General features: G+C 68.2%; 1 protein-coding gene across 1 annotated transcript; it reads left to right on the top strand.

Annotated features, from left to right (window-relative positions):
• The first annotated feature begins 3,720 nt into the window (after positions 1 to 3,720).
• FOXK1 (forkhead box K1) lies at positions 3,721 to 27,609 on the top strand. Its single transcript, XM_036423453.2, is given in 10 exon segments — positions 3,721 to 4,274; positions 19,123 to 19,308; positions 22,246 to 22,402; positions 22,737 to 22,883; positions 23,557 to 23,750; positions 23,878 to 24,044; positions 24,470 to 24,507; positions 24,509 to 24,758; positions 26,462 to 26,686; positions 27,128 to 27,609. Coding segments are annotated over 10 exon segments (2,199 nt in total). The 5' UTR covers positions 3,721 to 3,741; the 3' UTR covers positions 27,430 to 27,609.
• The last annotated feature ends 67 nt before the right edge of the window (positions 27,610 to 27,676 follow it).

The following is a 27,676-nucleotide window of genomic DNA, read 5'->3' on the forward strand; positions in this document are numbered from 1 at the left end:
GAATGAGTCTGCTGTCAACACACACGACGTGTCGTTGACGTGTGCTTTCATGTCTGGAGCAGATTCCTAGGGGCGCGATTGTTGGATCACACGGCCGGGAAGTGGAGCTCTAAGAAGTTCCTGGACTGTTTTCCCCGGTGAGGACCCACTAGCTGACAGGAGGGAACCCGGGGCGATGGGTGTTCTGAGTTATTCTACATCAGTAACTCTCTAACGCTGGCCGCGGTGACCGCTGAGCAGCTGTGTACACTAGGAAGCTGCGCGCTAGCGTCGTGTGAGTGTCAGGTACATCCCTCAGCAGAGCTGTTCGCAAGAAATATGTCAACTCCGGCCGGAAGCCTGACCGCTTAGGGCCTGTTAGGGTCTCACCGGGTGCCACGCGGCTGTGTTCTCCGATGCGCACTGAGTGGTGGGAGATGGGGAGGAGGGCTGAGATGTGCTTCGGGGGGCACCTGGACGGCCTCCAGATGGCCTGGCCTTGACCACCCTCGGCCGTCGCTCCAGCGGGCTGATGGGAACACGGAGGCTGCTGCCTTTTGTGTGTGTCCGCGCTCCGCGATGTGAAAGGGCTGAACGTCAGTCTTTCTGGGAAAGCTGAGCTGGCGTCCCCGCTGCTGCCTGCGGGAACCGGGCTGGACCGAGGGGCCTCTCTCTCCTGCCTGCCCCCTCCTCCCCTCCCCCACGGCCGCCACAGCCAGGCCTCTGCAGCCGCTTCCTGCCGCAAGCCCGGGCCTGGGCCTGGGCAGAGCCCTGCTGAGCCCATCGCTGCGCTCTCCTGGGGACCCAGCCTCGCGGGGAGCGGTGCACGGAGGGGAAAGCTGGAGTTTATTATTCCGGGGCGGGGGGGGGGGGGGGGGGGCACCCCAGCCGCCGCCCTGACGTTCCTCTCTGAAACCTGAGCCTCATGCCAGCGCGTCCCCGCGAGGGGCCAGGGGCGGTGCCTCTCCCTCCGGCTGGTGCAGCTCTCCGACCAGGCGACCATGGCCGTGACACCGCCCAAGGCCAAGTGCCGGCTGGAGGGGAGGGTGCACAGGGCCGAGGCTGCACCCTGAACATGCAGAGCCGCCCCGAGGCGGCCCTCGGCGCAGACACTCGGTGGGCGGGGCTGGGGGGACCAGTCCGGGATGAGGGCCGGGGAGCCCTCCAGGGTCCCACAGTCTGTGATTCACCCTGAGAAGCCCCCAGTGCTCAGGGTAAAGACTGGAAAAACGGTCCTGGCCTCCACCAGGAGGGAGCAGCCTCCTGCCACCGTCCAGGGCGTCTGCCCGGAGCCACGCTGAGCAGCCCGGTGGGGGCCTCTGGGGGGGCCCTCTGTGGGGAGTCCCTCTCTGGGGGGCCTTCGGGCTGACTCCTGTGTCCCTTACCCCAAGGCTGTCCTCACAAAACGGCCTCCAGAGGGGACAGAACGAGCTTCTCCGTGTCCAGGGCCCACGGCGTCTCTGCTGAGCCCTCGGCCCCGCCGGCTCTGCAGCCAGGAAACGGCCCGCCACGCCCCAGCCCCCCAGGGTCACCCCACCGGGCACCATGGCGCTGGAGGGCCCCGTCCACTGCACCTCATTCTGTTTTGACGGGCCCTTGGGGCTCAGAGAACTTTCCAGAAGACACAGTCTGCCGACATCTTGATGTGACTGCACAAGACTCCCCGGGGCCAGAAGCAGCAGCTGTCACCCCGAGGTGCATCTCACTGCAGCCGGTGCCCGAGCCACTCCGTGTGGAGCCGTTTGTCACCAGCACCGGAGGACTAACACACAATTTTTAAAATGTTTTTATTGATTTCCAAGAGGAAGGGAGGGGGAGAGAGAGAAACATCCATGAGAGAGAATCACAGATTGGCTGCCTCCTGGACACCCCACACAGTGGATGGAGCCCGAAACCCGGGCCTTTGTCCTGACCGGGAATCGAACCCTGACCTCCTGGGTCATAGGTCCACTATCAACCACTGAGGAGCCTGGGCGGGGAGTCTGCCTGTTGGTGGAGCACCCGGGGCAGCCCCACGGCTCCACGCTCAGGGTGACAGTGTCCGTGGCGGCGGAGACTTCCTGGCGTGACCGAGCTCTGAAGGCAGAGGCCGAGGCTGGGACGGAGGGCAAGCCGCCTGCCCCGGCCGCGCCCAGGGCCCACCCCTCCCGGTGCCTGGGGTCTCCCAGGCGGGCAGTGCTTCCGCGGCATCAGCCTGCCTGCCTGTCCTCGGCAGCGGTGACAGGCAGGCCTCTCGGGAAGGTCCCAGGCCCGGTCCCTGTGCGTGGGAACCCGGGACCCAGCAGGAAGGGGCCACAGGAAGGACCCGGGGAGGAGGCAGCAGCAGCAGCAGGAAGTGACGCTGTGACAGGAAAAGGAAGCTCGTGGTCCAATGCAGGGTGTCCCCAAACGTGCACACACCGACGGCTGCTGGCTGTTTTGAAAATGAGGTCCATTTTAATAGAGCCCGCCAGTACGGTTACTCAGAGTGTGCGGACATTTTGGGGGACAGCCTGCATCTTTTACCTCTAGGCCCTCAAGGTGCTCTGTGCGTGGACGCCCATGTGCGTGGACGCCCAGAGGCTCTCAGACATGGAGCTCCCCTCCTGGGCCCCTCACTCAGCCAGGACCAGGCTGGGGGTGTCCAGGAGGATCCTGTCCACAGGGCCCTCCCCGCCGCCACCGCCTTGAACGTCCCCACGGGGAATGAGTCCAGGCGAGGGCCCAGTCCGAAGGCCAACGCTCTATCCACTGAGCAACACAAGCCAGGGCTCGCCGCTCCTTTCTAACGGGCCTAAACGGGCATCTCCCAGGACAGCCCAGCGCCGGGCACCTGGAGCTAATTCTGTCCCTGTCGCTTCTGCACCAGCTTCAGGGGCTCCAGCCAGGCAGGAGCCATGCGGAGGCTCCTCCCAGCTTTCCCTTTCCTGTCCGGCGCCCTGGGAAGCAGCTCGGCTCGCCCTCCGGGCCTGCGGAGCGGGAAAATTCAGATTCTCCGGTCTTTGGTCCTCACCGCTGTCACTGCCCCTTCCCAGCCCTGTCTGGTGGAGCCGTCGCTGTGACCCACGATGGCTGCTTAGGAGCCAGGACTTGCAGACGGCCGGTGGGTGTCTACGTGTGGCCACCCTGTGTGCATCTGTGCACTCCAAGGGACAAGAACATGGAGGCCTGTGGTTTGGGCAGAAGCTTTCCCATTTCTGCTAAGGGAGGCCCGGGCCCGGCGCACACTGTGCGGGTCTGGAGGGCACAGTGGAGGGTAGGCGCCTCTGCCTCTGCTCTGCCTCACCCGGCCTGGCGCCCGCACGGCTCCGGGGGACTGGTTGGGTGAAGGGAATGCTCCAAAGGAACCCAGGGCACCGGGGTGGCCAGCACCTTCAGGCCAACACCATCTCAGCGGACAGCTCCCTGTGGGTGCTCTGTGCCCCCCACCGGGGGCTGAGGACGGGGTCAGGCCCAAGAGGGTCCAGGCCCAGCGACCGCTGAGGCCACCTGTTCCCGGACCCACACTTTCCAGTTAGACATCCGGGGGCGGGCGGGTTCGCCCTCCTGTCCCCGCGGACCGAGGACGGGGCGGCCCTGGGGCAGGCGCGGCGCCGGCCGGGTGCGCACAGCGCCTCCCGCTCCCCGCGAGCCCCGCGAGCCCCGGCGGACGGGTGGGCGTGCGGGCCGTGGCTCCGCTCCGCCGCGGCGCGATCCAGGCCGGGATTCCGCGCCCGCCGCCGCCCGCGGAGCCCCGCCCCCCGCGCCGCGCCGCCGCCGGAGGCCGCCCGGAGCTGCGCGAACATGGCCGAAGTCGGCGAGGACAGCGGGGCCCGCGCCCTGCTGGCGCTGCGCTCGGCGCCCTGCAGCCCCGCGCGGTGCGCCGCCGCCGCCGCCGCCGCCTTCCCGGCCGCCGCGGGCCCCGCCGCCCCCGCCCCCGCGCCGGCCGCCCCGTCGCCGCCGCCGCCCGCCCAGCCCCCGCCGCCGCCGCCGCCGGGCGCCGCCGCGGGGGGCGCGGGGGGCGCGGGCGCGCCGGGCGAGGCCCTGGTGGCCGCGGCGGCCGCCTCGGTGCGCCGGAGCCCGGGGCCGGTGCTGGCGCGCCTCGAGGGCCGCGAGTTCGAGTTCCTCATGCGGCAGCCGAGCGTCACCATCGGCCGCAACTCGTCGCAGGGCTCGGTGGACGTGAGCATGGGCCTGTCGAGCTTCATCTCGCGGCGCCACCTGCAGCTCACCTTCCAGGAGCCGCACTTCCTGCTGCGCTGCCTCGGCAAGAACGGCGTCTTCGTGGACGGGGCCTTCCAGCGGCGCGGCGCGCCCGCCCTGCAGCTGCCCCGGCAGTGAGTGCGCGACCCCGCCCGCCCGCCCCGCCCGGGGCCCCGACCCCACCGGCCTGGCCTCTGGCCCCGAGGGTCGCTCCGCCCGGCGTGGGTCCTGGCGGCCGCCCCCGGCCCCGCCCCGGTCCGGACGCCGGGTCGCCCCGCTCGCTCGGGTGGTGGCAGGAGGTGCGGGCCCCCTCCCCGCGGGAGGGATAGGTCACCGGCGGCGCCTTGGGCGGGAGGGGCCGCCCCGCCCGGGAGGACGGGGTGCCCTGGATGTGCGCGGAGAGGCGGCTCCGGACGCCCCGGGACGGACGGCCAGGGCCCGGCGGGGAGGGAGGCCGCGGGCTTGGGGCGCGGGCTCCGCCACCTCCCGGTATTCTTTCCTTCCGCCCCGGCTCACTTTCCCCGCTTCCGGTTCCCACGCGCGCCCGCCCCGGGGAGCCCCGCTCCGGGAGGAGAAGGCCGGTTACCGCCCATTCCCCCGCGCTCTCTCCGCTGCGGGGCTGGCGGCCGCCCGCCTGTGTGCCTCCTCTCCGCAGCCCGCCAGCTCTTCCCGGCCTTTCCCGGCGGAGCCGCCTCCGGCCGCGTGCTCGGCGGTAAACACGCTGCTGGACCGCCTGCGAGCGCAGCATCAGTGACTCACTGCGCTTTGCAAACACGAAAGGCATGCGCCGGGGAAGCCGGGCTGGGCGAATGGCTGGCGGGGCCGGGCCGGGCCGGGCCGGGATCGCGGCCCCTCTCTCCGGGAACCGGCGGGCCCGCTCCCGGGCCATTAGCCCCATCGGGGCGGCCACGCCTGTGGGAACCAGGTGAACAGCCCCGCCCTCCCCTGCGGCTCCTGCTGCGGCTCCGCGCTCTGACTCAGGCTGCCCAGGCGGCGGTCCTGGTTCCAGCTCCCGCCTGGCTGTGGGCAGGGCCTCGCACCTGGGTTTCGGGGTTTCCCTAGCCCAGGGGAGGACACGGTAGCCAGGGGGACCACGTCTGTGTCTGAGGTGGGCTTGGTGCTCACCTTGCTCTGCTGGGCTTCTCCGCGGGCGCATCCCTGGGCCTGTGGCCGCTGCGTGCCCCGCCCAGCCTGTGGCTGCTGGCCTGCCATCCTGCAGGCAGGGCGGGGACGGAGGGGCGTGAGGGACGCCTGTGTGTGCTCCTGGAGAGGGCTGTTCGCTCTGGAAGCCTCGCGGCTGATGGCAGTCTGCCGGCCGCAGTCTGGCAGTCTCTCCTCTTCAGAAACTCAGCCTGAGGCTCCTGGTACCCTCTGGGCTGTCAGAGCTCCTTCCCAGGGAAGTCCAGCCTCGGCCTGGAGGCGACCAGGGCGTTTTCGTGACTTGAGAGCCGGGGAGTGATGTGCACAGTTTCCTCTGAAACGAAAGCTTGTGACGACTTCCACGCGGGGTCTATGGCGCCGGTGCACAGCTTTGATGTCATGCGTGTCCTCATCACACGTTAGGGCCCTGACTGTGGGGAGTGTTCACTGCCCGTGGGCTGAGGTTGCATGAGACTCGGGCTCACCCCCACACACCGCCCCCCACATATGCCCCGGCTGCAGCAACTGGTGGGTTCCGGCCGAACTTGGTTTATCTTTGCCCCCACTCACCTTGTTCCCACCCGTCATTTGGGAGCAAATCACAGATGTCGTGGCGCCCTGCCTCAGAGATAAAGCTGCTCTCTCAGCCTAACCACAGGGTCACTATCGCACTCACAGCGGAGGATTTCTTCTGTCCCTGACGCCCAGGCAGGGTTTGGGCTCCCTTCCTGCCGGGGAAGGTTTGAAGGGTTTGGGTTGAACCTGGAAGGTCGGGTGGGCACTCGATTGGCTGGTGCCCACCGTCCGCCCGCTCCATCTGCCTCCTTTCCGCTGCGGCGAGGTCCCGGCCTGTAAGCGTCCGTCACCGTTGGGCTCCTGGTGCCCGTCACTCCTGTAAGTTGGCGGCTGGGCCTGGAGGCTGGGTCAGACGGGGTGTGACGTTTGGGCCAGACTTGCCTCAGAGGCAGTGGGTAGTGGCGTGCCTGTCAGGAAGCTGCTGCCGAGGTCGGCCTCGTATTGTCACCTGCGCGGCATAGCTCCTCTGCCTCCGCTCCCGGGGCTGGCACCCCCCCCCCCAGCATGCGGTGACTGGCGTGCTACGGATCACGGCCTCTGCACGTGTGCCGTGACGAGCAGTCGTTAATTGTAACCGCCAAAGCACGTTACTACATAAGTGTGACTGCGTAAGTGAAAACAGAACGTAGTTCGCGTTGCTGTTCCATCGCGCCGTTTGAAGATCACATTAGTCACTGGCCTTACCCGGCAGTTACTACAGCGGAGTTCACTGGAACGCGCCCAGACTGAGTGAAGACGGCAGGTGTCAGCCAGTGCCGGCACCCCAGGGACAGGGAGTGTATTCCGGCCCCCGCCCCTGTCAGGTGGCCGCCCCCGGGCCTTTCACACGTGTGGACATGGGTCACGGCCTGGGCGGTGCTGCCCAGGACTGGGCCTGTGTGCCTAGTTGGGTTTGTGCTTGGGACAAGAGAGGGAGTCGGGTCAGGGTAGCATGTTTGGGGGATAGCGTGTCGGTGGATGGCGTGTTTGGGAGTGGCGTGTCAGATGGGTAGCATGTTTGGGGTGGCATGTTGGACGGGTAGCATGTTTGGGGTGGCATGTTGGAAGGTGGCATGTTCAGGAGTGGCGTCTCGATGGGTGGCGTGTCAGTGGGTGGCGTGTTCAGACAGGTGGTGGTTGGGTAGAGGAGATGGTTTGAGGCTGCAGAACAGAGAGGCTGGTGCTGTGCCCGGACTGCTGGGACAAGACATGCAATGGCCTGGCCAGCAGCTGGGTTGGAGCATCATCCCATTGCCACCCCCCTTTGGGGCCTGTACGGGAGTCTGCCAGCTTGTGTCTGTCTCTCGTCCCCTCTCTCGTCAATAAAAATGTATTCTCAGATGAGTACTTTTTTTTAAAATCCTCACTCGAGGATATTTTCCATTGATTTTTAGAGAGAGGAGGAGAAAGGGAAAGACAGAAACATCGACGTGAGAGAGACACATCAACTGGCTGCCTCCTGCACAAGCCGGCCAGGGCCCGGGCAGGGGAGGGGCCTGTACCCGAGGCATGTGCCCTCGGCCAGAATCGAACCCGAGACCCTTCAGTCCATAGGCCTGGGCTCTATCCACTGAGCCAAATGGGCCAGGGCAGTTTTTTAAAACATAGAAATGTGGCGCCCACTCTGAATAACGGCTTTTCTGGCTTTCCTGCCGGTTAGGTGTCACTGTGTTGTAAACGTTTGCTCAGAGTCAGGCTGCCGTCTCCTTCGGACTCTGGAGGGCTCCCGGGCCGGGCAGGCGGGGCCAGCCGCCACCTCGGGGGGTTTAGAGAGGCACCCCTCTCTCCAGCCGCAGTTCCCCTGCAGCTGGGGCTGTCCCCTCAAGGACAGCATATTGTGTGTCAGAAATCAGTGCTGTCTGTCGGGTGTGTGCAGCGGTCCAGGAGCCTCTGTCACTGCGGGCGCAGACAGCCGTGCGGACAGGGTGTGGGGCTCTGCGTGTCCCGTTTGCCTTCGGAAAGGACGGCCACGTGGCCGCATGTGCGGGAGGAGAGGCACGGGGTCTGGGCGGGCAGCGTCCACTCTGCTGCCCGCAGGTCTCCTGAGCTCGGGCCAGACAACGCCAGCGACAGCGGCCTCGTTGCCATGGCACCTCCATCCTGGCGCCTCAGGGAGGGGCCGCTGGCCGGCTTCCTGGAAGCAGCCCTGGCGCTGGCTCCCGCGGCTGCGGGCGGAGCTCCTGCCTCCTGGCAGGGCGGGCGGAGGAACAGGCCACAGTGAGAGCGGCGTGTCCCTGTTTGCTGGGCGCCCGTGGTCAGGCCCTCAGGCTCCCGTGCGCGCTCTGCCCGTGGCCCGGGGCTGTTCGTGGCCGTGGTGGGTGAGCTGGGTGGCCCCCGGAGGCGGCGTGCCCAGGCCGTGTGAGGGTGTACCCGGCTCTGACCAGGAGCTTTGCCCGCTGTCCCCTGGGACCTGTCAGCCACACCGTCCTCTGTGTCCCCAGGACGCTCCTCCCGAGGCCCCTGTGCAGCACACGCTGCCCTGCCCGCAGCCCGGCGCGGTCCCCATGTGGTTCCCCAGCTCCAGGGGTTCGGGCCGGAGCGGGGCCCGAAGAGCCGGGCCGGGTGGGGTGTCTGTTCCTGTCAGCCTGGGAGCCCAGAGGCCGAGGTGTGTGAGCTGGTCCCGTTCGGGAACAGCAGTCACTGCGCCGATCCAGGCGGCTTCTTGTGAGCTAATGGCTGTGCCCCCAACAGAAGTGTCTGAGGGAGGTGGTCGCTTCCTGCTGGTCTGTGCGGCTGCACCTCGTCACTGCGCTGTCGTGTGTGTGTGTGTGTGTGTGTGTGTGTGTGTGTGTGTGTGTGTAGGGGGAGTCCCACCGGGGTAAGCATGTGTGTGTGTGTGTGTGTGTGTGTGTGTAGGGGGAGTCCCACCGGGGTAAGCATGTGTGTGTGTGTGTGTGTGTGTGTGTGTGGAGGGGGAGTCCCGCCCTGGTAAGCGTGCGTGTGTGTGTGTGTGTGTGTGTGTGTGCGTGCGTGTGTGGAGGGGGGAGAAGCCTGCCCGAGGACAACATCGCTGCTGCCGCCGGCCGCCCGCCTCCCTGTCCGCTGCTCACAGACCAGGGCTCCGGCCGGGACCACCGCTGTCTCAGAGCGGCCCTTTCTCTGTAGATGGGGGGACAGAGCTCCACCTGCCCCCCGGTCAGCCAGCCGGTCCGTGGAGAGCCGAGAGCCTGCGCCGTGGCGGGTGCTGCCAGCGCGGCCGGTCCGGGTCAGCCTGGGCGTGTGGATGGACTGAAGAACCCATCTTCCTTCAGTTTTCCGTTATCTGGTTTGGATAGCACGTGTGCTGCCCTGCGTGACTTTGGAGAGGGGCACGCATGTGGTTCCGGGCACACGTGTGGCCACCGCCTCGGATGACCCCGCCCCCTGGTGAGCACTGCTGCTGCAGCGTCCTGTCCCTCCAGTGAGGGAGACCGCGCGGCCGGTCTGGCCTGGGCCCGGCTGCCCACCCAGTGAGGTGGCTGCGGGTCCAGGCGCGGGAGGCACTGTGCCCGCCCTGGGACCAGTCAGGCCCTCGGCTGCTGCCGCGCCGGACGCAGGATGGGACTGCACGCCCGTGTGCTCCAGCACGGAGCTCCGGAGCCCGGGGACGTGGGCCTGGGAGTCCTGGGCGGCAGGGAGAGACGGCACCGGCTGGCGGGCCTGGGCCGCCGGTTACACGCGTGATGGTGCGGCTGCGGGAGCCAGCCCCTCGCAGGGTTGGTTTGTGTCCTTTCTAAGTGTGGCGTGCTGGTGTGCAGGGACGCTGTTCGCACCGGGGCCTTGCCAGCGTGCTGTCGCCGTCCGTGACTGGAGTGGTGTCGGCCCCTCGGGAAGCTGACTCCCGCGAGGACGCATCAGCTCCGAGCCAGCGCAGTGCCCGCGCTTGGAGCCTGCGGCTGCTGTGCAGCGGAAGTGCCAGCGCCAGGTCTCGCTCACGGGAGTTCCAGGAGGCATTGGTGTCGGTGTAGAGGGCGTCGGGACCAGCAGCACCAGCTGGTGACGGCGCCGGCGGCTGCACCGGGCCATGGCAGGGCCCAGAGGGCAGTGCTGGTGGGCGGACCCCGAGGTTGAGGCTCTCCCCCCACTCTTGTGCCAGCAGCCAGAGCTGGGTCCAGGCCACTGGGGCGGGGGTGGGGGGGCACGTGCCCAGGGAGAAGGGGGAACGTCTGGTGAACAGCTTGTCCAGCTCGGCCACGTTTAGATTCAGTCAGCAAACTACCGTCTGTGAGCCAAATGGTGCCAGATTCTTGTTTGTATAAATAAAGTTTTATTGGAACACAGCCATGTTTACATGCTGTTTGGCTGCTTCATTGAGAAATACCATGTGGCGTGAAAACAAAATATTTACAGGAACGGCGTCGTGTCCCCCCCCCCCCCGATCTGTACACCCTTTCTTTTCTGTCGACACTTCTGGCTGAGGTTGGTCAAGGCCTTCGTCTCCTTTTTGTCTAGTGCAGTGGTCGGCAAACTGCGGCTCCCCAGCCACATGCGGCTCTTTGGCCCCTTGAGCTTTTAGCAAAGGCCAGCTTAGGAGCGCCCTAATTAAGTTAATAACAATGTACCTACCTATGTAGTTTAAGTTTAAAAAATTTGATTCTCAAGAGAAATTTCCATCGTTGTCCTGCTGCTGTTTGGTCTGTTGACGAATGAGTTTGTCGACCACGGGTTTTGAAATGTGTTCTGTGTCACCCTGGGTTGTTTACATGTCGATTTGGGGGTGGCTACATGAGGGGTGTTCCCGTTTCTGAAGCTCAGAGCTCACGGGCAGGAGAGAGGGGCGGTGTGGGCTCACGCCCGTTTCCTTCCTTTTTTTGTTGTGATTTTTTTTTTTTTTTTTTTGGTCTGGACTTAGTAATTCTAATTATTTTTTAAACTTTCCATTTTGGAAAAATGTTAAGCTTCTAAAAAAAGTTGCAAGGCGAGTATGTACAAGGAACTCCTGTGCTTCCTCTGGCCAGACCCCGGTGCCCACTGTCCGCCACAGGGCTCTGCTGTCTGTGCTACTCCGGGGGGAGGGTGTTAGCCTCCCGCACCCCCTCCTGTCCCCGGCGGCTTCTGAGAGGACGTGTCCCCGCCCGCATCCCTCAGGACACCAGACAGTGCCCGCCGCCGCCGTGCTCCGCTGCCCACCCGTCCGGCACGGCGCCCGGCCCACTCCCACCCGCTCCGCACCGCGCGGCTCCTCCGCCTGCCTGTCCCGCTGACCGGCCCTGGAGAGAAAGGGTGTCGTCTTATCCGCATCACTCAGCGTGACCCGTCTTATGTGACAATCCCGGTCACGTCCGGGGTGCGCGGCGGCCAGGCCCTGGGAGGGGCCGCCCCGGGCCCGGGGGACCGCTCCGCTGCATCGGGCACAGGCTGTGTCCTGGCCGCGCGCTCCGCACGCGGGGGGCTTGTCTCGCTCCCACTGCCGCGTCGCATTCGTGTGGTTGTGGCTGCATCGCCGAGAGCCGCCCGGTGCCGCCCGGTGCCACCGGCTGGACCGGAGGGCTGCTGAGGCTCAGCACGGCGGCCTGAGCGCTCTCTTCGGGCCTCCGGAGCCTCTCGCGGTCCCGGCTCCCCTCTGGCGGGGGATTGCCGTGGGCACCGCGAACTGCTGGCGGGTCAGTCCACAGCAGATGGAAAGCAGTCCATTCAGCCCCGGGCGGCCTGGCCTCACCGCCTCCGGCCGGTGCCCTGAGCACAGCGGGCCTTCGAGCCCTGCCTCCTCATCTGGGGCCGGGGCACTGCCCGCCGGGGTAGCAGGAGAGACGGACACACTGCCCGCCGGGGTAGCCGGGAGAGACGGACACACTGCCCGCCGGGGTAGCCCGGAGAGATGGACACACTGCCCTCCGGGGTAGCCCGGAGAGACGGACACACTGCCCGCCGGGGTAGCAGGAGAGACGGACACACTGCCCGCCGGGGTAGCAGGAGAGACGGACACACTGCCCGCCGGGGTAGCCCGGAGAGACGGACACACTGCCCGCCGGGGTAGCAGGAGAGACGGACACACTGCCCGCCGGGGTAGCCCGGAGAGACGGACACACTGCCCGCCGGGGTAGCCCGGAGAGACGGACACACTGCCCTCCGGGGTAGCCCGGAGAGACGGACACACTGCCCTCCGGGGTAGCCGGGAGAGACGGACACACTGCCCGCCGGGGTAGCCGGGAGAGACGGACGCACTGCCCGCCGGGGTAGCAGGAGAGACGGACACACTGCCCGCCGGGGTAGCAGGAGAGACGGACACACTGCCCGCCGGGGTAGCCCGGAGAGAGACGGACACACTGCCCGCCGGGGTAGCCCGGAGAGATGGACACACTGCTCTCCGGGGTAGCCCGGAGAGACGGACACACTGCCCTCCGGGGTAGCCCGGAGAGATGGACACACTGCTCTCCGGGGTAGCAGGAGAGACGGACACACTGCCCGCCGGGGTAGCCCGGAGAGACGGACACACTGCCCGCCGGGGTAGCCGGGAGAGACGGACACACTGCCCGCCCGGATAGTGCGGAGAGACAGACACACTGCCCTCCGGGGTAGCAGGAGAAACGGACACACTGCCCCCCGGGGTAGCCCGGAGAGACGGACACACTGCCCGCCGGGGTAGCCCGGAGAGATGGACACACTGCCCGCCGGGGTAGCCGGGAGAGACGGACACACTGCCCGCCGGGGTAGCCGGGAGAGACGGACACACTGCCCGCCGGGGTAGCCGGGAGAGAGACGGACACACTGCCCGCCGGGGTAGCCCGGAGAGACGGACACACTGCCCGCCGGGGTAGCAGGAGAGACGGACACACTGCCCGCCGGGGTAGCAGGAGAGACGGACACACTGCCCGCCGGGGTAGCAGGAGAGACGGACACACTGCCCGCCGGGGTAGCCCGGAGAGATGGACACACTGCCCACCGGGGTAGCAGGAGAGACGGACACACTGCCCGCCGGGGTAGCAGGAGAGACGGACACACTGCCCGCCGGGGTAGCAGGAGAGACGGACACACTGCCCGCCGGGGTAGCAGGAGAGACGGACACACTGCCCGCCGGGGTAGCCCGGAGAGACGGACACACTGCCCGCCGGGGTAGTGCGGAGAGATGGACACACTGCCCGCCGGGGTAGCCCGGAGAGACGGACACACTGCCCGCCGGGGTAGCCCGGAGAGACGGACACACTGTGTGTGGGGTCAGCACTGCCTCAGAGCCGGGCGCAGAGGGACTCGCCAGCTCCCGTCGCCATCACTGCTGCCACGGGGCTTGGCGGAGAGGAACCCTGAGTGGGAGGGAAGCTGAGCCGGCGGGAGGCTTCGGTGCCGGGAGTGGTGAGCGGGAGGTGGCAGCGCAGCGCTGGGTGCGGAGCTCAGATGCGCCGGGCTGGCCCGGCACGGACACGCCCCGCAGGGATGAGCGTAGGTTCGCCCCTGGGACGCGCCGCGGGTCTGTGTGGATGGTGTCCGTGTGTCAGGAACACATGCCGCCATCTCCCGGCCCCCAGGGGGCTTCCCGCTGCTTCACGCAGGCGGCCACGCGGACGCTTGTCCACTGGCGTGGTGGGGGCGCAGCTCACACACAGGGCGTGGCGTGCAGTCTCCGTCTCACTGCGTGTGCTCCCACTTCCCGGGAAGGGCTTCGTGGCGCACCCCCAGACGGTCACCGACCGTCTTCACGGCCACACGGCCGTCCCACCTGCCCCGTCCTGACCGAGTGTCCCCTCGCGGTCCCAGCTGCAGCGTCGCCGAGTGCCCCGGCTTTGTGGGCCTGGAGGGAGCGGGCGGCGGCTCTCAGACCTGGGCCAGCCCAGGGGTCTGCGTGTGGGCGCCTCCCGCGTGCTGCTCCTCTGCGTCTGTCTGGGCCCGGCCCCCTCCTGCACACCTGCCCGGGCTGGGCCCCCGCCATGCCTGCAGCCGGCCGGCGGAGGGAGTGGACTGTGGTTCCGCATTGGGGGCTTGGTGCTTGTGTTTGCTTTTCCTTGTTCTTTGTTTGTTTGTCTTAATCCCCCCCCCCCCCCGACATTTCTTCCATTGGTTACTAGAGAGCCCCTGGGGAGGAAGGGAGGAGAGAGAGAAACATCAGCGATGAGAGAGAACCACCTTCCTTGGCAGGAGCACTCAGTGGACAAAGCCCGCTTCTCGGCACCGACCCTCCTGCCACATGGAAGTGGCCACGCCTGTCTGACGTGCTGTGCGCCGCCCGCCTCCTCCGCACAGCCTCCGTCCTCACTGCTCCCAGCTCCTCCCGCCCGTCCGTCCACTCAGGGTCTGTCCTCACTGCTCCCGGCTCCTCCCGCCCCATCCGCACTGCTCCCGGCGCCGCCCGCCCCGTCCGCACTGCTCCCGGCTCCTCCCGCCCGTCCGCTCAGGGTCTGTCCTCACTGCTCCCGGCTCCTCCCGCCCGTCCGTCCACTCAGGGTCTGTCCTCACTGCTGCCGGCTCCTCCCGCCCCATCCGCACTGCTCCCGGCGCCGCCCGCCCCGTCTGCACTGCTCCCGGTTCCTCCCGCCCATCCGCTCCGGGTCTGTCCTCACTGCTGCCGGCGCTGACCAGCGTGCAGGGCTGTGACGGGCTGAGGCCGCTGCTGACTCATCCCCGTGCTGAAGCTCCACTTGACGGACGGGAGGGCGCTTATTTTAAATTGTGCTCAGAGCTGTGACTTCGGCAGACGGAGCAGGATTTTATCTTAAAATTAGGCTAAAGCCCACCCCGGTCCTTCGCCTGGTAGCCGCCACCTGTTCGGTGCCGCATCCAAGGAGGCTGGCTTTCCCAGTCCCTCCCTGCGCGTTCGTGTGCTGGTCACTGAGCTCTAAGTAACCAACAGCGACGGCTCACCGGCCGGCAGCGTGGTGGAAGCTGCACTGGAGGAGACGGCCCGTCTGCGATGGCAGCTCTGTGTGCGGCCAGGAGGACCCCGCCGGGCTGGTGGCCTGCCCTTTGACCTCTTGCTCACCTGGAGGACGCTGGCACGGCTCCGTCCTGTCCCTTCCCGTGGGCGGGGCTCTGAGGGCCTGAGCCCGCTGGGACAGGGTCTGGGGGGGGCTCCTCCTGCTGGCTGCTCCGTTAAATGTCTCCCGGGGAGCGGCAGCTCCTCACGGTTCAGAACTCACCGGTGGGAGGGCGACCGCTGTTCCTGCCATGGCCGGCCCAGGCAGCCCCGTGTCTCATGCAGGAAGCGCATCGATGCAGTGACCCCACACGGCCTGCGTCGGGCTGCGGGCCTCGGGCTGCGGGCGCCCTGGCAGGTGCAGGCGGAGCAGGGCCAGCTGAGCGGGCGCAGAGGGCGCTGGGAGGCGCTGCTGCCGGGAGACCGGCTGTGGGGCCGACGGGACGCACGGGTCTTGCTGGTGGCCGTGTGGCCCGAGACCGGGCGAGGACTGGCCGCTGGCGCAGCGTTCCTCCAGGCGGCCCCTGGCGCTGCTCAGTGATCCTGGGGCAAGGCAGTGCCGCAGCGGGAGGCGGGGGACCCCTCCTGGCCCGTCGCCTGGGGCCGGGGACAGAGGGCCAGGTGGCTCTCGGCAGAGGTTGTGGGAACCGTGGTCCTCCTTCCCAGAGGGACAGACGGTGGGGGCCCAGCGGCCGGACCAGGGCGGGAGGAGGAGGGGCACCGTGTTCCTCCCGGACCAGGCCCCGGCCCCGGCCACACACTCCCTGCCAGGGCTGGCAGCCCGCACTGCTCCCAGAGGCCACGCTCACTCACCTGGGATTCGCTGGGATTGATGAATCGTTCTGAGCTCGTGGCTTGATTATTTATTTATTTACTTAAATACGTTTTTACTGATTTCAGAGAGGGAGGGAGAGATAGAAACATCAACGATGAGAGGAAATCATTAATCAGCTACTCCTGCATGCCCCCTAATGGGGATCCAGCCCGAAACCTGGGCACGTGCCCTTGACTGGAATGGAACCTGGGACCCTCCAGTCCGCAGGCCGATGCACTACCCACTGAGCCACCCCGGCCAGGGCATGGCTTGATTTTTTTTTAGTAAAAGTTAACGCTGGTTGCTGGCTGTGGGGGTGTTTGCAGCGAAGCACCCGTCCGGGCGAAGGGCGGTGAGCGCTGTGAGGGGGCACCTGGCTCCGAGCGCGGGGTCCTGGCCCACATCTGACCCCCGCCTGCCGGGCTGGCAGCCGCTTCCCCCAGGAACCTGGTCTTCGCTATAAAAGGAAGCTCTTCCTCCTGGGGCGTCCCGGCGGGTATTTTTAGCTGCGGCAGCAGTCCGTGCTCCGGGGCAGGCTGGCATTCCTCCGTGTGAGGACCCAGGCCTGGCGTTGGGGTCTGAGCCGTGAGCGCGCCTGGCCGAGCCGGGCAGCCGGGCCTGTGTGGGCGCGCCACCGGCGTCTTCTCCTCACCGCTGGTCCTGCCGCCTGCAGTCCTGCTGGGGGGTCACCGCAGGTCCCCTTCCCCGCCCCCTCACTGGGACAGCTCAGTGACCCTGGGGCCACGTCCAGACCAGGGCACTGCGTGTGGCTGCCCGTGACACCTGCAGACCTGCATTGCCACCCCCCGCTGCACCCGCCCCCTCCGCTGTCACACCAGCCGCCCCAGCCCTGACTGTCGTCCTGAGTGTTATCACGTGGACCAGCGTTCCTCTGAGTCTGCTCTTTCATTTTTTTTAAATATATTTTTGTGTGTGTGTGTGTGTGTGTGTTTGTGTTTACAGAGAGGAAGAGAGAGGGATAGAGTGAGAAGCATCGATGAGAGAGAATCATCGATCAGCTGCCTCCTGCACACCCCCCACTGGGGATGTGCCCACAACCAAGGTACATGCCCTTGACTAGAATCAAACCCCAGACCTTTTAGTCCGCAGGCCGACACTCTATCCACTGAGCCACACCGGCTTCGGCTGAGCTTGGCTCTTTCAGACGCCGCTTCCCGCCGCCTCTGCTGCGAGCTTGGTTGTCCGCGGGCGGGCGGGGCTCCACCGGGCTCTGCTCCTCTCGGGCTGTTCACATAGGGCTGCTGGGACCACGGGGCGGGTTCTGGTGGACACGGGGTGTCCCTTCTCTGGGACGCGCAGGGGACAGTGCGGAGCCGCGTCGGCCTCGTGCCGTCCATTCCCGCTCCGGCGCACGCGGACCGTCCTCGTTCCCTCGCACCGGGCCCTCCCGACAGGGCGGCAGCCTCGGGGCACCCTGGGGATGGGCGACGTGGCGTGTCTGGTGTGCGAGGCCGTGTCCTCGACTGTTCAACCCGAGTGCTCTTTGCCGTGGAGCTCTGAGTCCTCCGTGCTCCCGTGTGTGGTTTGGCAGACCCTCAGTGGGTCTGCGGCCTCTCGGCTCCCGGTGAAACGCGGTGAGCCCTCTGCGGCCCCACCGCTCCTAGCAGGATGGGCCGCCCTCACCTCTCTGGCCGCCTGCCCGCCCGCCCGGATGACTGTCGTCGGTTTCGGGGGGCGGTCTTGGGCCGTCCTGGGCCCTCCGCGCCTTCCTTCCTGCAGGGTTGCCTTGCTGCCAGGCCTGGACGTGGCAGCGAGTCCTTCCGGAGTGTTCTCACCCTCACTCGTGTCCTGGGCCACGGAGGGACAGGCCGCAGGCGGCCATGGAGCCGCCGCCTCACATGCAGCTCGTCCTGCCCGTCGGGGGGCGGCGCTGCACAGCGGCCAGGGGTTCGGAGCCCGCGTGCCTGGGGTGCCCGCGCTGCTCTCGTGTCTGAGACGGTTCCTGTGCCCAGGACACGCGGTTCCATGTTGGAAGCCTTTGGTCTGACTTCAGTCTTGTCCCATTAGCGCTTCCTGACACGGCCTGCTGGGCGGGGAGGGGACACCAGTGCGTCCTGGTGGCCGCCAGGTGCGGCCCGTGCCCTGTCCTCCTTGGGAAGGCCTTGGGGGCACACTGCGCTCTCGGGGGCTTGTCTGTGCCACAGCCCGGCCTCCCTGTCCGAGCCGTCCCTCCCGTGTGTGCCTGCTTCCTGAGGGCGACGGGCCGGTCACAGACGGTCTCACTGCGCTTCCCGCGTGAGATGGCGGCGTGTGTCTCCTTAGAGGCCGGGAGCGCCTCTGGGATGGTCTGTGTCTGTTTGGTTTTGTTTTGTTTTGTTTTGTTTTTGCCTTGTTGCCATCTCCATTGCGAAGAGCATTCCCGCTCAGAGAGCCCGTGCAGTGCGTGCCTGTGCTCGGAGGCCCCTCCGGTTAGAAGCCGTGCGGTGGGGGCGGGGGACGGCCTCAGAGGCTCGGCCGGGCCGCTTGCTCCGGCTGGAACCCGAGCTCAGATCCCCAGGCGCCAGCTCCGCCTTCACCGACACCGGCTCCCGCTGCCTGTGCCGCCGCAGCCGCCCCCGCCCCCGCCCCCTCTGGGCGGCCATGGGGAGTCACTCAGCACAGACTGCGGCGCGCCCTGGCAGGCCGGCAGGCACCGGGCTTGTTGGTTCCTCTGGAGCGGCCGAAGGAGAGACAAGCACATGGGACTGTCCTCAGGTGTTTGTCATTACGCTGCCTTCCTGTCTCACGCTGTGGGACAGGTGTGTGCGTGTGCGTGTGTGAGCGTGTGCGTGTGCATGTGCACGTGTGTGGAGGAGGTGGAGGGCGTCGGTGTGGCTTTAGCCGCGGCTAAAGGAGAAGCAGGCAGGATGGGTCCAGAGCCCGGGCGGCTCCAGGCAGAGCCGTGGGTGGTGCTGACCGTGACAGGCACCCCAGCCTGACCTCTGGGGTGCAGGTCAGCAGCGGGCGCGTCAGGGCCTTTGTCCGGTTTGGTTTGGAGCTAGAAACGCAGGGCCTGGGGTCGGCGGCGTCTGGGCCCCCTGCCGGCCCGGCGCCCCTCTGGGACCCTGCGGCCGTGCGCTCGGCCCCGGGAGAATCGGCGCCGGCCGGGCGAGCCCGGGGTCCCGGCTTTGTGCACGCAGAGCAGTGCCCGTCCGCGCCTCACGGCGTGGGAGCGGGTCTCCGGGCGGCCGGTTCCGTAGAACGGCTCTCCCAGAGCCAAGGGGACGGTGAGGGCCGTCTGCGTGCCCGGGTGCGGGGTGGCGGCTGCTCGGCTGCTGGAGCAGGGAGCGCGGGCGCGGCGGCAGCGGCTGGCGGCCCAGGCCGTGGCCGGAGGTGGCGCGTGCGTCCTCGGGCCACCGGTCACAGGAGCCGCTGGCCGGTCGCTGTGGGGCGGCCGCTTCGCCGGGTTCCCTTCACCACGCCGTGCCCGGCAGCTTGTGGGCAGCGTGTCGGCTGGACATGAGGGCCGCGGGGCCTCCGGGGGATGGGTCACCGGTGCCACCAGAGGAGCCGTGATGTCGGCATAGGAGGCCCCGCGGAGCACAGGACCGCTCCAAGGCTGTGCCTGCGGGGGCGGGGGGACAGGGCTCCCCTCCTGAGCAGGCTCGCTCCCCGGCTGCTCCCAGCTGACGCCCTCCCCCTCCCGCAGGTGCACCCTGCGCTTCCCCAGCACGGCCATCAAGATCCAGTTCACGGCGCTCTACCACCAGGAGGAGGCGCCCGCCTCGCCGCTGCGGCCGCTCTACCCCCAGATCTCCCCGCTGAGGATCCACATCCCGGAGCCGGACCTCCGGAGCCTGGTCAGCCCCATCCCCTCCCCGACCGGCACCATCAGGTGAGCTCACCGGAGGGGGCCGGGCCCAGGGGTGCTGGGGGGGCGGGCGGCGCAGCTGGAGGTGCCCCGGGCGGCGTGCTGAGGCTGCGGAGCCCCGGGCCTGGCTCCTGGCACAGCCTCTGAGATTCCCTCAAAGCCAAGACCGCCCAGCGCGTCACGCTGCAGCCTGAAGCGCCTTCGGGAGCAGCGCAGGCTTTCTGGAGACAGCGCGTTCGCACAGCCTCCCCCGGCCCAGCCTCTCCCGGCCCAGCCCCTCCCGGCCCAGCCCCTCCCGGCCCAGCCTCTCCCCGACCCCCAGCCTATCCCGGCCCAGCCTCTCCCCGACCCAGCCTCTCCCCGACCCAGCCTCTCCCCGACCCAGCCTCTCCCCGGCCCAGCCTCTCCCCGACCCCCAGCCTCTCCCGGCCCAGCCCCTCCCGGCCCAGCCTCTCCCCGACCCCCAGCCTACCCCGGCCCAGCCCCTCCCGGCCCAGCCTCTCCCGGCCCAGCCCCTCCCGGCCCAGCCTCTCCCGGCCCAGCCTCTCCCCGACCCCCAGCCTATCCCGGCCCAGCCTCTCCCCGACCCAGCCTCTCCCGGCCCAGCCTCTCCCCGACCCAGCCTCTCCCCGGCCCAGCCTCTCCCCGGCCCCAGCCTCTCCCGACCCCCAGCCTCTCCCCGATCCAAGCCTCTCCTGGCCCAGCCTCTCCCCGGCCCCCAGCCTCTCCCGGCCCAGCCTCTCCCGACCCAGCCTCTCCCCGGCCCAGCCTCTCCCTGACCCCCAGCCTCTCCCTGACCCCCAGCCTCTCCTGACCCCCAGCCTCTCCCGACCCCCAGCTTCTCCCGACCCCCAGCCTCTCCCCGGCCCAGCCTCTCCCCGGCCCAGCCTCTCCCCGACCCCCAGCCTCTCCCCGGCCCCAGCCTCTCCCCAACCCAGCCTCTCCCCGACCCCCAGCCTCTCCCCGGCCCAGCCTCTCCCCGACCCCCAGCCTCTCCCGACCCCCAGCCTCTCCCCGGCCCAGCCTCTCCCCGACCCCCAGCCTCTCCCGACCCCCAGCCTCTCCCGACCCCCAGCCTCTCCCGACCCCCAGCCTCTCCCCGACCCCCAGCCTCTCCCCAACCCCCAGCCTCTCCCGACCCCCAGCCTCTCCCGACCCCCAGCCTCTCCCCGGCCCCAGCCTCTCCCGACCCCCAGCCTCTCCCCGACCTCAGCCTCTCCCCGATCCAAGCCTCTCCCCGACCCCAGCCTCACCCCATTCCCAGCTTCACCCCAGTCCCAGCCTCTCCCTGGACGGCATGATTAACAACTAGAGGCCTGGTGCATGAAATCTGTGCATAGCAGGGTCCCTAGGCTTGGCCGGCAGTCAGGGCTGATCAGGGCCTTCCTTCCCTGGCTACAGGCTGCTGGCTGGAGCCTTTCTTTGTTCTGGTGGTCAGTGCAGGTCATAGCGAGCGATCGATCAGTCTCCCGGTTGCACTCCCGTGGGGACACATTGGGCTTTTAGAGAGAGATGAGTTTATAATCCGCCATTCGTCTGGGTTCGTACCTGGAGAGTTTTGTAGTAAACGTACTCCCAGTCCTGCTCCCAGTAACGGCGTCTGGGGAGAGACTGGGAGCTGTGGGAGCTGCTGTTGGGCAGAGGCCAGGCCTGGGCGGGGGGCAGGGGCGGGCAGGGGGCAGGCCCTGTCGCTGGGCCGTGTCCTGGGACCGCTGCTCTGAGCGTCAGGCGGCGTCTGTCCCCGCGGCGTCATTTATATGTAACTGAGTTTAGGGTCCAAGTCGGTCAGGGGCTGCGTCTCCATCCCGCTTGTCCCCACTCGGTCCTCTTATCTGCGCCGCACCCAGGCCCAGCTTCCTGTCTTCACTGGTGAAACGTGAGCAGGGAGCGGAACCGGGACTGGGACGGTTTGTGTTGTGTGACACCGTCTGTCTATGTGGCTCTGGAAGGCAGCTGAGCGGCTGAGGCCTCGGAGGCTCTGCGGGAGGCGCCGTGTTTACAAACAGCCTGGGCCCTCCCCTCCCGGGCTCCTCCCCTTCTCTCCCTGCTGGAACCGGCCTCCCGGAGGAAGTGGCCGGGGAGCTGGCAGCCCAGCCCTTTCTAGGAAGCAGCCTGCCCGGCCCCTCCCCTCGCCGTCTCCTAATTTGGTGAGGCCGCCGCCCGCCCGCCCCATTGGCTGCTGGCCCTGCCGTGTGGGGCCTCCTGTTCCGTTTAGGTTTGAACAGCCCCCGCTGCTCTGGGATTTGGGGCGTGGCGGTACCTGTGAGGACTCGGGTAAACAGCCGGCCCGCCCTCTGGCTTCCCCCGGTTTCCAGGGTTTTGCTGAGGCTGCCAGGCTACAGGGAGTGGCTGCCAGGCTGGGGGAGTGCCGGCGGTTGGTGTTTGTCTCCGCCAGAAGGTGAAGCAGCGCCCCCTGAAGGAAGCTGCTGTGAAGCGGCGGCCTCTGTGTGGAGCAGAGGGTTTGAGAAAAGGGAAGTGGCCTTGTTCGCGGGCCCACAGACACGCGGTCGGGGAGCTCCTGTGATCGGGTCTGGGGGACACGGCCGTCATGCCCAGAACACATCACCGGCCCCTCCGTGCGCTCGGAGCCGGGGGCGGCCGCGGAGGAGGGCACAGCCTGCGCACACTGGCTGTCCCCGCGGCCAGGAGGGAGCCGGTGGCTGCGGCCGCAGGCGGTGGCCCTCCTGGAACGGCGAGCAGCAGCACCGCCCCGACCTCACTGAGTGCCACCGTGTGGACAGCGGGCCCCGCGGCCACCCTGCCCGGCCGGCCGCCTCCCGGAGCCAGTGTGTGCTGAGGACATGACGGTGCTCCGTGGCCTCGGTCCGCCTTCACCGGTGGGCGCGATGCCATCTGATCGCGGAGCAGGAAGCGCGGGCGCTGTGTCCCCGTGCCGTCAGGGCCCCGGCCGCTCCTGCACCGAGGCCTCCAGGACGTGACCAGAGCGTCCTCTCTCCGCAGTGTTCCCAACTCCTGCCCCGCCAGCCCCCGCGGGGCCGGCTCCTCCGGCTACCGGTTCGTCCAGAACGTGACCTCGGACCTGCAGCTGGCCGCGGAGTTCGCCGCCAAGGCCGCCTCGGAGCAGCAGGCCGACGCGTCCGGAGGGGACAGCCCCAAGGTGCCCGCCCGCCCGCCCCTCCTCCGCACCCGCCCCTCCTCCGCACCCGCCCCGCCTCTGGGGCCGGCCTCGGTGTCAGTCAGTCCTGAGAGCAGGAAGGGTTAGCCTTGCAGCTTCCTCTGGGTCCCCCGCCCCCCAGCCGGAGGAGAGGAGGGCGGGGTCAGCAAATCGTGGCGAGAGCCCTCCCCGCCGGGCCGAGGGCGCTTCCTGGAGGAGCCGGTGGCCGGGCGGGCGGCCGGTCCGGCTGGAGGAGACACAGGACCTGTCCCGCGGGCGCTGCTGCGGGGAGGGCGTGGGCGGGAGGGGGCCGCACTCACACCCCCTCCGCTCCCAGGACGAGTCGAAGCCGCCCTACTCGTACGCGCAGCTCATCGTGCAGGCCATCTCGTCGGCCCAGGACCGGCAGCTGACGCTGAGCGGCATCTACGCCCACATCACCAAGCATTACCCCTACTACCGCACGGCCGACAAGGGCTGGCAGGTGAGGCGCCGCTGGGACGGCCCGCCTCGGAGGGGAGCTGAGGAGGGCTCCGAGTCACTCCACGTGGCCGTCACGGGCGCTTCCTCCACGCGGGCTCTGAGACGGGTCTGCGCCGGGCGTAACCAGCGTGTCCCCTCACCGTGTCTCCTGGTTTCTTTCCTTTGCCAGCGACTCACGCAGGCTTTTCTTGGTTTGTCTGTCTTATAGATCCTCACCAGAGGACGTTTTTCCATGGGTTCTTTGAGAGCGTGCAAGTGGGGGAAGAGAGAGAGAGAGAGAGCGAGAGAGAGAGAGCGCGCGCGCACACCCAATTGGTTGCCTCCTGCACACACCTCGACCAGGGATTGGGCCTGCACCGGTGGCATGTGCCCTTGCCTGGAATTGAGACTGGTGCTCTAACCACTGAGCACCCCGCCGGGCTCCGTGCTGGCTTAGCCTGGACACCTTTTCCTGCCTCACGCTTGCACTAAAGAATGGGGGCGATGGGGCCCTGGGTTTTGACCGGAAAAACCCCCCGCGCCTTTGCCCTGTCCCATAAAACAGCCTGCCAGCCCGCAGGAGCTGCCACCGGTGTGACCCCTGAGCTCGCCCCGTCACCTCGTCCCGTGTCCCTGCGTGGGGGGGGGGCCGTGTGGCTTCCCGATTGGCCAGCGCGGTGCCATCTCTGCCGCAGAACTCCATCCGCCACAACCTGTCCCTGAACCGCTACTTCATCAAAGTGCCGCGCTCGCAGGAGGAGCCGGGCAAGGGGTCCTTCTGGCGCATCGACCCGGCCTCCGAGGCCAAGCTGGTGGAGCAGGCCTTCCGGAAGCGCCGGCAGAGGGGCGTGTCCTGCTTCCGCACGCCCTTCGGGCCGCTGTCCTCCAGGTGAGCCGCCCGCTCCCCGCCCCTCGCGCCGCTCCGAGAGGCTGCGCCAGGGAAGGGGCAGGCCCGCGGGCCGCGTCCTGGCGCCTCCGCTGTGCTCAGTGGCTCCCGCGTGGCCCTCCCTCCTCAGGAGCGCTCCGGCCTCGCCCACCCACCCCGGGCTGATGTCCCCTCGCTCCAGCGGCCTGCAGACCCCGGAGTGCCTGTCCCGGGAGGGCTCCCCCATCCCACACGACCCGGACTTTGGGTCGAAGCTGGCGTCTGTCCCCGAGTACCGCTACTCGCAGAGCGCGCCCGGTAAGAGCGGCCCTGCCGGCCGGGGGGGGGGCCGCGGCGGAGGACGCAGACCGGGGGGGGGGGGGGCCGCGGCGGAGGACGCAGACCCGGGGGGCGGGGGGGGCCGCGGCGGAGGACGCAGACCCGGGGGGGGGGGGGCCGCGGCGGAGGACGCAGACCCGGGGGGGGGGGGGGGCCGCGGCGGAGGACGCAGACCCGGGGGGGGGGGGGGGGGCCGCGGCGGAGGACGCAGACCCGGGGGGGGGGGGGGCCCGCGGCGGAGGACGCAGACCCGGGGCGGGGGGGGGGCCGCGGCGGAGGACGCAGACCCGGGGGGCGGGGGGGCCGCGGCGGAGGACGCAGACCGGGGGGGGGGGGGGGGGGGCCGCGGCGGAGGACGCAGACCGGGGGGGGGGGGCCCACTGACCTCGCGTCCTTCTCTGCAGGCTCTCCGGTCAGCGCCCAGCCCGTGATCATGGCCGTGCCCCCCCCGGCCTCCTAGTCTAGTGGCCAAGCCCGTGGCCTACATGCCTGCGTCCATCGTGGCGGCACAGCAGCCCCCGGGCCACGCCATCCACGTGGTGCAGCAGGCGCCCCCTGTCACCATGCTCCGAGTGGTCACCTCCTCTGCCAGCTCCGCCAACGGCTACATCCTCACCACCAACCAGGCCTCGGCAGGGGGCACCCATGAAGCAGCAGGCACTGCGGTGCTGGACCTGGGCAGCGAGGCAAGAGGTGAGAGCATGGGGTCCTTCTGGGGCTCCAGGGCGTAGAGCTGTCAGCCTTGGCCTCGGGGCACAGCACACAGGGGTCAGGGGCACAGAGCACAGGGGTCAGGGGCACAGAGCACAGGGGTCAGGGGCACAGAGCACAGGGGTCAGGCACAGAGCACAGGGGTCAGGCACAGAGCACAGGGGTCAGGGGCACAGAGCACAGGGGTCAGGGGCTCAGAGCACAGGGGTCAGGGGCACAGAGCACAGGGGTCAGGCACAGAGCACAGGGGTCAGGGGCACAGAGCACAGGGGTCAGGGGCTCAGAGCACAGGGGTCGGGCTCAGAGCACAGGGGTCAGGGGCACAGAGCACAGGGGTCGGGCTCAGAGCACAGGGGTCAGGGGCACAGAGCACAGGGGTCAGGGGCTCAGAGCACAGGGGTCGGGCTCAGAGCACAGGGGTCAGGGGCACAGAGCACAGGGGTCGGGCTCAGAGCACAGGGGTCAGGAGCACAGAGCACAGGGGTCAGGGGCTCAGAGCACAGGTCAGGGGCACAGAGCACAGGGGTCAGGGGCACAGAGCACAGGGGTCAGGGGCACAGGGCACAGGGGTCAGGGGCACAGAGCACAGGGGTCAGGGGCACAGAGCACAGGGGTCAGGGGCACAGAGCACAGGGGTCAGGGGCACAGGGCACAGGGGTCAGGGGCACAGAGCACAGGGGTCAGGCACAGGGCACAGGGGTCAGGGGCACAGGGCACAGGGGTCAGGGGCACAGAGCACAGGGGTCAGGGGCACAGAGCACAGGGGTCAGGCACAGAGCACAGGGGTCAGGCACAGGCAGTCTCTGAGCCAATCACTATCGGCCTCCTGCCCCCACTCCCTGCTACCTGTGTTTTGGGGAGCCCACCCTGTGCAGTCAGCAGGGTCACCCCAGAGCACGCCCTCCCGTGAGGAGCAGCCAGGCCACCCTGTTCGGGGGGCCGGGACCAAGGACGAGGAGTCCTTAGAGGCCGTCTAAAGTGAACACGCGTTACACGGGCCTGGCTGGCCCGGGGCCCCGTCTCTAACGGTGATCCCAGCAGTGGGTCCGGGGGTCTGCATGGAGGTCAGCCATTCCCAGGAGCAGTCCTGCTCCTCGGTCACGCTGGCTGTCAGTGTGACCATTACACACGTGTTTAACGGTCCTGTTACACACGTGTTGATCGGTCCCATTCCTCAGTCACCTGGCTGTGTGACCATTACACACGTGTTTAACAATCCTGTTACACATGTGTTTAATGGTCCTGTTACACACGTGCTGAACAGTCCCATTTCTCAGTCACCTGGCTGTGTGACCATTACACGTGTGTTAAACGGTCCTATTACACACATGCTGAACGGTCCCATTCCTCGGTCACCTGGCTGTAAGTCTGACTGTTACACGCGTGTTTAACGGTGCTGTTACACACATGTTGATTGGTCCCATTCCTCGGTCACTGGCTGTAAGTCTGACTGTTACATGCGTGTTTAACGGTGCTGTTACACACATGTTGATCGGTCCCATTCCTCGGTCACCTGGCTGTAAGTGTGACCTTTACACGTGTGTTGAACGTCCTGCTCCTCGGTCACCTGGCTGCGCCTCCCCGGTGCCGTGTTTTTTGAGAAGCGGTGGTTTCCCAGCATGGCACAGAACACGCAGCTCAGGGCGGCGCCCGGCGAGGGGTCGCTGACGCGCACTCTCCCCTAGGCCTGGAGGAGAAGCCCACCATCGCCTTCGCCACCATCCCCGCCGCCACCCGCGTCATCCAGACGGTGGCCAGCCAGATGGCCCCCGGCGTCCCTGGGCACACGGTCACCATCCTGCAGCCGGCCACGCCCGTGAGCATCGGGCAGCACCCCCTCCCGGTCCGGGCCGTCACGCAGAACGGAAGGCACGCGGTCCCCACCAACAGTGTAGCCAGCAGCGCTTACGGTGAGTGCCGCACAGTCAGGGCCCGGGGGACCGTCTGCCAGGCCGTCGGCAGCCGGTCAGGCATCCACCGGCTGAGCAGTGCTAAGCGCCAGGCACTGTGACCCCGAGCCATCTGGGCAGGGCGTCGGACGGCACACGGCCTGGGACCCCACACGTCCTGGGACCGCCATGTCCTAGGACCAGGGCTGAGGCTGAGGGCACATCCGGGGCTGGGGCTGAGGCTGAGGGCTTTGGCACTCAGCCAGGTGCTCGGGAGGGCAGCGGAGGGGGCAGGGCAGGCGCTGGGGCAGACAGGGACAGTGCACCCCTTGGGTGGAGAGGGAACCAGGTCACGGTGGGTGGCTCACGGGAAAGCGGGTCCAGATGAGGTGGGAGCAGGTGGGTGGCTGGCCGCGGGGCTGCTGGGAGCGGGTCCCTCGTAACCTCGCTCCCTCCCTGCAGCCCTCACAAGCCCCCTGCAGCTCCTGGCGGCCCAGGCCAGCTCGTCCACGCCCGTGGTGGTCGCCCGGGTGTGCGAGGTGGGGCCCGAGGAGCCGGCAGCTGCCACCACCATGCCCACCACCACCACACCAGCCACAGCCACGCCCGCCACCACCACGCCGGCCACCGCCGTCCCCTCTGCGGCAGCCTCCGGGGAGCCGGAGGCGAAGAGGTCGCGGCTGGAGGAGCCCAGTGGGACTGTGAGTGCGCAGGCCGGGGTCATCGCGGCCGCCGGCCCGCAGGGGCCCGGGACGGGGGAGTGACGCCCGGGAGGCGGAGTGGACGCACGCCAGAGGGAACGGGCTGGACACGACGCCCACATTGCCGCCTGGGACCGAGCACGCCGCACGGACAGGCCGCCCACCGCCTGCTCCTGCCACACGTCCCCCACCGGCACCTGCCCCTGCCATCGTCGAAACCAAACATAAACGCGTTCAGACAGCGTATGGTTCTGGGATTCTTTGTTTTCCTCCGAGCACGGCTTGTCCGCAGGCCCGTCGGGGCGTGGGG

Source organism: Pipistrellus kuhlii, unplaced genomic scaffold, assembly GCF_014108245.1.
Source record: "Pipistrellus kuhlii isolate mPipKuh1 unplaced genomic scaffold, mPipKuh1.p scaffold_m20_p_8, whole genome shotgun sequence".
Taxonomy (NCBI): domain Eukaryota; kingdom Metazoa; phylum Chordata; class Mammalia; order Chiroptera; family Vespertilionidae; genus Pipistrellus; species Pipistrellus kuhlii.